Genomic DNA, 11,890 nt, shown 5'->3' with positions numbered 1-11,890 from the left:
GTTACCAAAACAATATAACTATGCATTATGGTGTCAGTATTTTTTTACCATCCATAAAAAAAACATAATAAAAAAATAAAAGTAATTGAAAAGAATAAATGAGTACTGCTAGAGCCTGGTGGCTCTGCTGGGAGTTACGGTTGGCTAGTATGTATTTTTTGATATATTTTTTTTTAATTATTTTTTATAGATTTTTTTAAAATATTTTTAAATATTTAAAAAAAATAAAACAAATTAGAATATTATTAAAAAAAATACTTTCTTAATCATAAAGTAAAAATAAAAAATAATTCTTTAATTTTATTTTATTTTATTTCGTGATTAAGAAAGTATTTTTTAATGATATTATAAATTTTTTTATTTTTTTAAAATATTTGAAATTATTAAAAAAATATATATTAAAAAAACCTAAAAAAACCACATAAAAAAATACACAATAATGCAAGTAGTAGCTCCAAGTAGAAGCTGAGAGCGGGACGCGTAGCTTTTCCAAGTATAAATATACATTTTTCAGAATATGTCGGTGGTGAGATATCTTCAGTAATAATGAAATAAAGAATTGATGAGAAATGTTAAAGCATACAAAGAGAACTACAATAATAAAACTCGCATATAATTATGTTGAATTTGATCTATCATATAAACTTCGATTCAAAAACAGTATCTACGATCTAATTAATTAATGTATTATATTAAACTATTAAATTTATATAGTAATTATTGATAATTGAGTAATAATACACTTACAATTTTTTTATAATTATTTTACAATGAATTAATACAAATACGCTGGCTAGCTACTTCATTAAAAATAGATTTCGGTCGGTTTTACAAAACTACTCTCAATTTTCTATAAAACTATAAGAGCAATGCTACGTACAATCTCCATTTGGGAACTGCATTGCAAATCTAGTTAATTTTATCTTTAAATTTTTTTAAAATTACAATAATATTCTTATCAAAATGATATTTTTTTCTATTTAATGAAAGACTTGCACATACAGTCCCCAAATAGGGACTGTAAATAGAATTTCTCAAATTAAAAAATAATTATAAGACAGTTGTAAGTAAATCATTTACGGTTGTAAGTAAATCATTTTCCGGCCTAATTTTATAATATTCTTTATATACCTAACATCTTTTTTAAGGGTATTCAATGAGAAACTTAAAGTACTCTAGCTGGTTTGATAAAATTCATCCAACAAGAAGATTAGATTCTTTTCCCAAGCATAAGGATCGTCCAAATATTCAAATTCAATGATAATTAAGTCATGGAAAAATATCTTTCTAACTTATTGATAAGTCACATATCTCTCTAACTCATTTTTTGTCCTAGTTTTGTCAGTTAGGTGCTCGAAAATATAGATACGGTCACACACAGATTTTGATATATTTATCGTTAAGATTTACAGTATTGACAGACTATATGTAATTAAAATAATATAAAATTTAAAAAAATGATAAACCTACAATTAGTCTACAACTATTTTATAACTCTATTTAGGATGAATGGTAATCATGTAAAATTGAAATTATTTTTTTAATAAAGTGACATAATTATATTGGTTATTTAAAATAAATTGTAAAATAATTATAAAAAGAAAGTTATAAGAGTATCATTGTACTAACTTTAGCATTCCCAAGTGGTATACCGACACGCACGAGGCTTGTGGTGGTTACCTAATCGGACGCAAGCGGCTTTTGTAGTTGGCCGGTGATAAAGTGATAAAAATTACATGATAAAGCTGCTTAAGTGAATGAATTATTTAACAAAAAAATGAATTAAGCACTTAATTATGTATTGATTTTTAATACTTGACTCAATGTTAAATTCTGATTAATATCCCAAATTTTATTCTGATAATTTACTTATATTGCAGGGCATTGTGGAAAAGATATTAAAATTATATGGGTATTATTGGAAGTACCTAATGCCAGCAGCAAAAGAATTGTGCACTGCAGGCTGGCTCAAAACGCGAGAGATGTGGAATGAAACGCTGGAGCTGGAACGAAGCAGACTCACGTGGGCTGGGCTGCAGTGGAATGAAACGCTGGGGCCGAACTCGAAACGCACAGTTGCGGACATGAAATGCAATGGCAGATTAAAACGCACAGCAGCAGGAGATGCGGACGAAGTGAAACACGGACGCACGCACGCATGAAACGCAGGCGAGCTGAACTCAAAACGCGCTGGGCGAACGCATGAAACGCGGAAGATGCAGCAGGCAGAGACGTGCGCACTGGGCTGGAGCCGAAACGCACGCACGCACTGGGCTGGAGCTGAAACGCACGCACTGGGCTGGGGGAGCCGACTCAAAACGCAAGGGGGAGAAACTGAAAACGCGGAGTGAGGCGTGCGCGAAAACAGAGATATAAAATGAAAATTTTCATTCGTGCGCCTCACTTCTTTTTGGGCAGTTTTTATTTTTAGTCTTCTTCCGCACAGTTTTTTTTTCTTTTCGGTTTTATTTTCGCACAGTGTTCATCTTCCTCTTCAATTTATTTTTCCAGTTCATTTTATTTTTCTGCAAGTTTGTATGTTTTTGGGTTTTGAATTTCAGCACATTTGTGGGATGCAGTATATTTTTATTCAGTAATTTTCATTTGAAACAGTATATGATGATGTTAGATTTTTATTTTCTTGAGCATTTTGTTAATCTAGAGATGATAGGCTAGATTTTTAGCTTGGGATTCAATGAGTAACCCGTGACTATTTGGGATTGGATTGACTTCAATATTTAGTGCTTTTAATGATTAACTTGGTAGATTATATCTCAATGTGCATTTAGAAAATATTAGAGTTCTTTGTTCTTGGTTTAGATCAATTGTAGACGTAAAGGCACAATTGATACTTGAACAAGTAACATGACTTTAATAATTTTCTTTCATTTTCTATGATTGTTATATAATTTATCAAGTAGTTTTATTAAAATAAAATTGTGGTTCATTGTTATATTATCCGACTATGATTTCTAGGAATGAGAAAATGGTCGAGAGAAAATAAAAAGAGAAGTAAATCCATCATCAAATTAGTGGGTGAAAATTGCATCCCAAGTGTTTGTTTAATTGTTTCTTACAAGTTTAAGTCAACTTCCATACGATTTCTTTAAATCCCTTTAATCTTAGCAATTTTAGAAAAATAGATTCTCTTTTATTTTCAGCTTTGCTTATGCTTGAACGTCCCGACAATTTCACTCATAATTCACTCTACACTCCCTTAGTAAATATCCACATTTAGGTGTTAATATTGTTAGTGGTTAAGTTTAGGAATTTATTTCTCTTTGCTGATTATTTTAAATTTTCGTGTCACTCCAAACGGTAATATGTGGTCTTGCGAAAATGAAATGTTTGCTAAATTCTCATTGTCCCTGTGAGTTCGATCTTGGGATTTACCCTTGTATTACTTTGACAGCTTCTACGCTTGGAAGTCGAAATTAAAAGCTGATCAGCCGGCTGTTTTCCAGTACTACGGATCTTTACTATTATTACGTAGATTTTATAAAAAAATTATAAATTAATATGATTTCATCTGATATATTAAATTCATTTTTAAAAAAATTAATTTTACAATATAACGTATCACTTTAAGCCACATTAATTTATAAATTTACATTTATCGAATCTCTTTTTAACTAAAATATTTATTCTGAAGTAAAACACACTTTCACCGACGTGGCCAGACTGCACATGCACGTGGATCCATCAGCTAACTACACCCAATAGTTGAGGCATGCCATGGGTATGGAAGTAAGGTACTTCCCATCTTCTGCTACTTTAATGATTCAAATGCATAGATGGTGATGTTATGGACAGCAAAGAGTGCCGGCTACCAATACCATCAATAAATCCGGAATCACCTGAAATCTTACCAAACTTCAATAGAGTAAATATTCACTTGTAAGGGGATCACATCATCCCCGGCCCATCATGCATATATATTGTAGGTGTCGTCTACTCTTTGGTAGCTTGTGCGATAGCTTTGAGAGGAACAAAAGTGGTCTCCCCAAAAATTAAACCCACAAAATCTAGGTCAGTACTTGACCTATGTGGTCTTTGAATCCACTGCCCACCCATGCCCGAGACCAAAGCAAATCGCCCTGTTAGCAGTGAACCAACTCAACAACTGTAAGAAGAGGATATATAATAAACATGAGCATTTACAGAGTTCAGAATGTAGAACAAAATATTTTCTTTCAAAATGCAGAATCAAAATATTGTTTTTAAAATGCAGCGTTAGAGCATGTTATAAAAATATCAGAGTGAAAGTTCGAAAATATTCATAGTCAAAATTCCTTTGGCATAGCATAAACTGAAACATCACATATTATCTTATCATATCATAATAAATACATGTTTAACCCCCGTGGTAGGGTTGTGCAAACCCCGGTAGTTAACCGAGCATAAACAGAATGTGAATCTTCCCCTTATTCATTCTAGGAGCTTCGAGTGTGCACATAGGAAAGACCACGTAGAAAACTACTTTGTTTCCAAAGTGGGTGTACCAGAAGCAGAAAAGTTAGTACTAACCCGAACAGAGGCCGTAGTTTTACACCCGTGGGGAGGTCAGAACAGAACAGAAACAGAATGTTATGCCAGAGGTTTTTCAGAAATCACATTAGATCATATCAGAGTATAGAAAATCTTCAGAACAGAACAAAATCATATCACAACATAATTTATGGATAAAATTTCATATTCGCTCTTTTTTCACAGTTTAGAAACAAAATGTAAAAAATAAACTCATGTCTATACCAGTAATGGCAGAAAATAATTTCTTCTTAAACATAATCTCATGAGTAATGCAGAACAAATAACTGAGGTAGTTCAAATTTCTTTTCATAATCAAATATGTATATTTTTTAAAAATAACCTCAGCTCATTTTATTTTAATACAAAGTTTAGTATAGGAACCCCGCTTACCTGGACTTCTTAGTTTTTTCGAAAATTTTCTCAAAAATGTCGAACAATAATTAATTGTCACCTACAAAAAATAACGTAATTCTCGTAAATTTCCAATTAATCTCATATTTCGATATTTAATCCTAAACTTCTAAAATAACCTATTTTAATCCTTCACTACCTAAAAATCCTCACAACCTTAAAATATCCTCATTCTCTAAATTTATTTGATAATACTCAACATTTAAGGTAACTACAAGTAAAAATTTCGTTAAATAATAATAAACAAATAGCTTTAATCGTAATTTAAATGTTTAAAATAAAATTACACAATTACTAAAATAATTTGCTACCAATAGTACAATTTGAAAATCCTATTTATTTTCTGTAAAATTTCTTATACATCCCGTATAAACCATGTAAAAACAGATTTAAAAAAAAAACAAATTTCAAATTGAAACCATCTAATAATAAGGGCAAAACTGTAATTCCATATCTAAATAATATGTAGTAAAGGGTATTAAAGTAATTTCCTTCCATTCTTTGAAAACCAATCAAAACAGCAAAAACCTGCTTAAACACACAAAACGTGCATGGCAGGGCTTACCCAAGGAGGAAATTCACGCGGCAGCGTGCGACGAAGCGGTAGTGATCTCGGCGGAGCACTGGAAGAGAGAGAGAGAGACGAGTGAGAGAAAAACCTCATGTAGAAAAAGAGAGAGATAGAGAGAGAGAACGGAATAACATCGAGGAGGCCGTGACACTCCGTGAGCTTACCAGTAGGGACGCGGCGTGATAGGAGTGGTGTGGAGTGACCGTCGGAGTTCTCTGTGCCGGTGGTAACGACGTGGAGGCACTGACATCGTGTGAGGTGGCTTTGAACGACAAGGGCACCGGCTGAGCATTGCTCTATTTTCGGGGGTTAAAGCAGGGGAGTTTTCGGTTCACTATGTAGGTGGTTGTCCTCGGCAATAAGGTGTTGGTGCAGTGGTGTATGGCAGAGGAGCAGAGCTCCAGTGATGGTCAAGTGGAGGTGGCGCATGGCGAGGTGGAGCTGCGAACGTACAAGGATGTAGGCTACGACAGTGCAGTGGTTGAGGCTTACGTTCTCGTGGTCTGGGCAGCAGCGTCACGGAAAATACAACCATGTTGTGTTACGGCTTGGCCAGCGGTTAGGGTGCTGCACGACTTGGGGTGCGAGAAACCGAGGGGATGGAGGCTGAGGAGGGCAACAACTATGTTTCGGCTGTGGGAAAACGAGAGGAGAGGGGGAAAAAGGAGAACGGCTAAACTAGGTTTTTGTCGAGAAATGAAGAACGTGCGTAAATATATGTGATGCGAAAATCCTAGAGAGACGAGGGAGACGTGTGTGCGAATGAAAAACTGAGTCGTGCGTGTGCATGAAGTGGATAAAAAAATAAACTAGAGACGTGCAAGACCATGCATGCCGTGGACGAGAGGAAGACTTAGGGGTGAAAAAGAAAATAGACGGAAAAATACAACGTCCGGGAAAGTTAACGTGTGAAAAGAAATAAAAAAATAAAAATATTTGAGCTTGAGTGGGTCCGGGTGTTACAACAACCCTCTTGACACCCATGGATAACCCTCAGACAAAGCCTAGAATTTTCATTCAACCCATTAGGTACTGGAGCAGACTAGGACGTGGAGACCCTTGTGAAGAACTTTTTTTTTGTAAGTCTTGTGAAGAACTAGTTATAATCGCCAACTAGATGAAGAACTGGAGGAATACCGCCTCAAAATAAGTCAAAACTTGTGAAGGTGACAAATCCAGTTGCCTTGTCGATCAACCAAGTTATCATTTTATAAACTTTTCTGGTAGTCCAAATAATTATTTCAATTTTTTGATAAGTAAAGAGCTCAACAGTGAATTGCTGGCATCGAAACCAAAAATAAGTTCAAAATTACCCCAGAAATAGTTGCACAATGGGATTGTTTTTAATGTGCATATTGGTAACTACAGAACATCATTCAAGCACTTCAAAGTGTAGCTTGATTAAATCATTAATCAAAAGTCCTCATTGGGGGAAAAAAGAAAAACTGTAACGATCATAAAGCTGATTGATGTTCTACACCCAAACCCTCCCCTTAACCTTGGCTAACTTTCTCATTACACATGCAAAGAATGGCATACCTTCAAAGGTACAGTAAAATAGCTTATGTTGCAGTGGTGCAGCAGACTGCTTCTCTTCATTGTCATTAAGATCGAGAGCTTCCAACAATTTTGGCCAGGATTCTGGGAACTCTCTTGGCAGGTCAAACTCCTATAATTTTCCTTGACTACGATAAAAGTCCTCCACAGCTGACTCTGCTAGAATAATAGGATTGTCAGGGCACCATATAATTAGATTAAAACGATATGTACCAAATTCAAAAGGTGGCATTGAAAACAATATAGAGATGCAATTTACTTTCATCAAAACCATTTGAATGACACACACACCAACCTCATGAAAGGGACAAGATTAGACAGAACTCTTTGCATTGACAAATGTCTTGCAAATGCCGTGTGATACCCCATATGATATGGATAAGGGTAGGTGGTGTATGGGATTCCACATTGCTTGGGAAGGAGAAGTTCTTGCTCTTTATAATGTTCCAATGGAGCTCTAATTGTATCATTGACTAGTCCTTTTGGAGTATAGGCCATGTGGTTTGGGCCTTCCATTGGGGCGTTACAAATGGTATCAGAGCCTATCCCAACCAGAAATGTGGGACTTGAGCCGTGCCACCTAAAATGGACAGGCCCGACGAGGACGTCGGGAATTTAAGGGGGGTAGATTGTGATACCCCATATGATATGGATAAGGGTAGGTGGTGTATGAGATCCCACATTGCTTGGGAAGGAGAAGTTCTTGCTCTTTATAATGTTTCAATGGGGCTCTAATTGTATCATTGACTAGTTCTTTTGGAGTATAGGCCATGTGGTTTGAGCCTTCCATTGGGGCGTTACATGCCGCCTCAATAAAGAACAATGAAAAAGAATCAAACAATATCTACCTGCTCTTTTACTACGGCTTCAGTATCATCTGACCAAGAATGAGATTCAACATACAATGTGGCTGGGGAATAAGTGGAGCCAGCTAATACCAGGATTCCAATTTCCACACTTGATGTTAGTGGAGGCCATATTGAAATTTCCCAAACTCACTGCAAATTCTTCTTTGAGGACATTTCTTAGGCAATACATCTTCCTGGAGCTTTAGATTGACAACCAAGTCAATGCCAATAGCCTGTTCCAATATTTCCTGAGAACACAAACAATCAAGCCAAATCTGAGCACATATCATAAAGGGCATGAGTACTAGAGAGAATATGATATTTTCTTACTACTAGACAGAGAGAGAAAGTGACATTAATGTAATACTGGTTGGTCACCTAATTTGGGTTGGAGAAAAACATTAGAGAAAGATATTATGTGCCCAAAAGAGAATCAAAGAGAACAAAAGTAGTCCTTGGTGACTGGTGTATTTAACGATTGGGAAAATTAGATTAAGAGTACTATTATCTAGACAAATAGGGAAATAAACATTGTTAGAAGGAAAAAAAAAATTGAAACCCAGGCCTACTAACCCTTGGGTTTTGGATGGGTATCTCTGACATGGGGATGTTCCTTGATTGGTATTAGATGAGTTGCAGCAAAAATAGAGAACATCCAGGCTTCGTAGTAGCAAGCAAAATTCTGTTGTCCCATACTACCATAACACCTTTTTCTTCTCTTTCGATTGAAATACAAGGGTCATAATCTTCCCAGTTTAAAAAATCCATTCCTTTTTACTCCATTGAATAAAACTTAATATTTAATAGATTGTAAGGCATAACAATCTCTCTTGACCACAAGGAAATTGCTCACAGCTTGATTTATTGTTAGAGGAAAACCATCAAGAATAGATCATGATTCAGCTTACGATAAGTATTTTTATTTTTATTTTTTTATTATTTTCTTTTAAGTATTTTTTTAACATCTTTAATCATCAAGAAAAAATTAAAAAAATATACAACTTCACTAATAGTCACTTCTTTAATCATTAAATATAAATAAAATAAAAAAATAAAAGGAGTTCAGAGTCACTACAAAAGAGAAAGGAAGAAATACAAAACCCCTACTTCATATACCAGTGAAAGGTTTCATCTATCTGCAATGGGGAGGAAAAAGAAAACTTCTCTCTTTATAGAAAATTTGGGTAGCTATTATGGTCAAAATTTTCCTTTGGACGTTTTTTTTTTTTTGGGTAATTTACAGCTAATCAATCTTTTTTATTATTTCTTTATAGTCAAAGTTACATTGTAGTGAAGAGATAAAAAAAAAGGGGCACCTGGACATTAGGGGTATAGTGTGTATATCTGTATATGTTCCCCTTCGTCCCTAATTCTATGGCTAATATTGGGAGATTTTGGTTGTGGATAGACGGCGTGCAATGGCATAAGTTGGTTTTCAAAAACAAACAGAGTCTAATTAACACAAAAACAATACTAAAACATAAACAACACTAATAATTCATGGCAAGCCCGACAGCTCATAGTTCAAATAGAGTGATTCTTAGCTACTTTTCACAAATCAAACAATTAAATTATCACAAATATCGAATGGACACATATATGATGAGGAACTCTATAATTTTGAGTTAAAACTCGATCTACTTCAAGGAATATTCTAGCAGAGTCATGGATATTAATTGGCAAGAACTCCCAAATATATCAACAAATGATACATGAGCGGGATTATACGAGCATGACAGACATAACTTAATTATGAACTAATAATATTGAAACATTAGCGGATATAGATTTTTTTTTAGCGTCCCACTAGCTAAAAACCATTTCGCTAAATAGTAAACAAGAATGAGAGATTTCAGAACAGAAAAAAAACAGATAAAAAATGGAGAAAAGTAGCAAACTTCTAAAGCTAGCCTGCATGAAAAATAATAAGAATCCAAAGTAATATGAGCTCCAACGAACAGATCAGGGACTAGACAGAAAAACCAGTTGAGAGAGGGGGCCGGAGGAGACGAGATTGTCGTTAGCGACGCGGGGTTCGCCAAGAATGTTAGAGAGGCGGCTGGCGATGGTTCCCATTCCCAACCCGGGGAGCCCAGTAATACCCACTGGACATTTCTATCCATGAGACCATTGCGGCGGATTAGATTATCGTCAAGCTTCTGGAGGGATAGGAGTGGCAAAAGCAGGATTGGCATCGGATATAATGGCCGGTGATAAAAGCATCTCCTCAAAAAAAGAAATGGAGTAGGGCTTTGACACGAGGGAATGGCCACCAACGGAGGGGGAGGGGAGAAAGAAGAAATTGAATTTGGGTCATGCAGTTTTAATTGACAATGCATAACCACGCGAATTTCTAATATTGAAGCATTTTGACAACCTGAGTGTTGCCACGTGTAACTCCATTTCCCACAATTACGACCAACAGTCACGAAGCCGCCCAGTAATCTCTACACCAACCAGAGTCCTTGGGTGGAGTTTCTGCTTATCTTTCAAGCATCCATCCATGGCGACTTCTCTGTCTACCACACTTTCGACCAATAATCTCTACTCCAACAGTATCACCAACCCTACTTCAACACTTCTGCTTCCTGGCCTATCACACAATCACACTTTCAGACTTTCTACGATTCCCAAACACCTCAAGAAGCATTGTTTCCGTTGCCAGTTGATGATGACGATAACAACAATAATGTCATAATGATGAGGATGAGAAGGTGAAGGTTTGGTGATGGCAGCAATGACCGTGTCATTCATGTTGTTGCAAAGCAGCCTGCATTGTGGAAAGACCTTATACTACTCATCAAAGGAGGGTGCAAACGAATGAAAATGAAATCTGTTCAATTTTATGTTGTGTAGTCTATACTTCCCAACTGAAAAAATGGTAATGTGTCTTAATTTTGCAGCCTGCTAATAAAACTTTTTGTTTGTTTCAGAAGTTTATCCCAACCCAACCCAAACTTCGTATGAGGCTTTACAATTTGTCTCAGGGGCTTCAACTACATTCACTCCTAAAGTCTGCAAATTCCTTTTTGGTAACTCTAGTACTTGTGGCTTACATAAGGTGTTTGTGAAAATTAGCACTTTGTGATTGCATCTAGGAATTCTTAGTTTAGTTGTTTCTGTCACACTGCAGGTAGGTCTCAAGATAATACAGTTATACATGGAAGGTTATCGACAAGACTGGAAGCTTTCATTTGAAACGGACACCGTGACTAGAGGTGGTTGGTATTCAAAACATCTTGTTGCAACTACTATGTCCATTTTTTTTTATGATAGATCAAAGTATCCAGTTATGTACTTTTCTTGAACTCCTAGCAACTATCAACAAAACCTGCATCCTGACTTGACTTAACGGTATTAACAACAGAACCTAGATCCATCACAACTAAATCTCCTTGGTGGCTTAAACAAGATCTCAAGGAAGCCACCAAAGAAATCTGGCAACTGTTGACTCTACACTAATGCGTAAATTGAAAACAAAATTATAGAAATGTACAGATTATAAGGCCTGCATTCAATAAGACAGTTGGTTTAATGATCTTTATCTATTTTGGCTAAGCTTGTCAAATATGAGTTGTCTGCTGCAAGGGTAGAAAATACTTTTTTCTTAGTGAATTTTTTTTCCTATTTTTAAAACTAACAAATGGAAGTTTGTTGTTTCTTAGGTAGCAAGGTGGAATTATAGTTGCAGGTCCTGGAAAAACTAACATCTTATTCATTCACAAGGTAATCAAGTTCCTCATCATAGCGTGTCCCCTTTCTCTTTTGTCCTCATGCCCAGAACACGATTAATCATCAATATGACCATTGTTATATATTTCTTATTGATCAATAGTTTCCTTTTTTTCCTAACACACAGACAATTATTAACATGTATATTTTTATACATTTTGTAACCTTATCTACATATATTTTCTTATACAATTAAAAGATCGGAGAGGAGTATCGAAAGACTCCACTCAAGGCTTTAAAG

At 35.4% G+C, this 11,890-nt stretch overlaps 1 protein-coding gene and 1 long non-coding RNA gene across 2 annotated transcripts in view; both read left to right on the top strand.

Annotated features, from left to right (window-relative positions):
- Positions 1-2,162, top strand: part of LOC118348034 — an 8,141-nt gene extending 5,979 nt beyond the window's left edge. The window contains exon 4 of the mRNA XM_035688763.1: positions 1,881-2,162. Coding sequence (XP_035544656.1) covers positions 1,881-2,162 — 282 coding nt within the window. The remainder of the gene's footprint in view (positions 1-1,880) is intronic.
- Positions 2,163-10,874: 8,712 nt separating this feature from the next.
- On the top strand, positions 10,875-11,597 carry LOC118348058. Its single transcript, XR_004801194.1, has 3 exons — positions 10,875-10,930; positions 11,051-11,142; positions 11,583-11,597. It is a non-coding gene; the product is annotated as an uncharacterized LOC118348058 (long non-coding RNA).
- The last annotated feature ends 293 nt before the right edge of the window (positions 11,598-11,890 follow it).

The sequence above is a fragment of the Juglans regia genome, chromosome 3 (genome assembly GCF_001411555.2).
Source record: "Juglans regia cultivar Chandler chromosome 3, Walnut 2.0, whole genome shotgun sequence".
NCBI lineage: Eukaryota > Viridiplantae > Streptophyta > Magnoliopsida > Fagales > Juglandaceae > Juglans > Juglans regia.
This window is presented reverse-complemented; position numbering and strand designations above follow the sequence as displayed.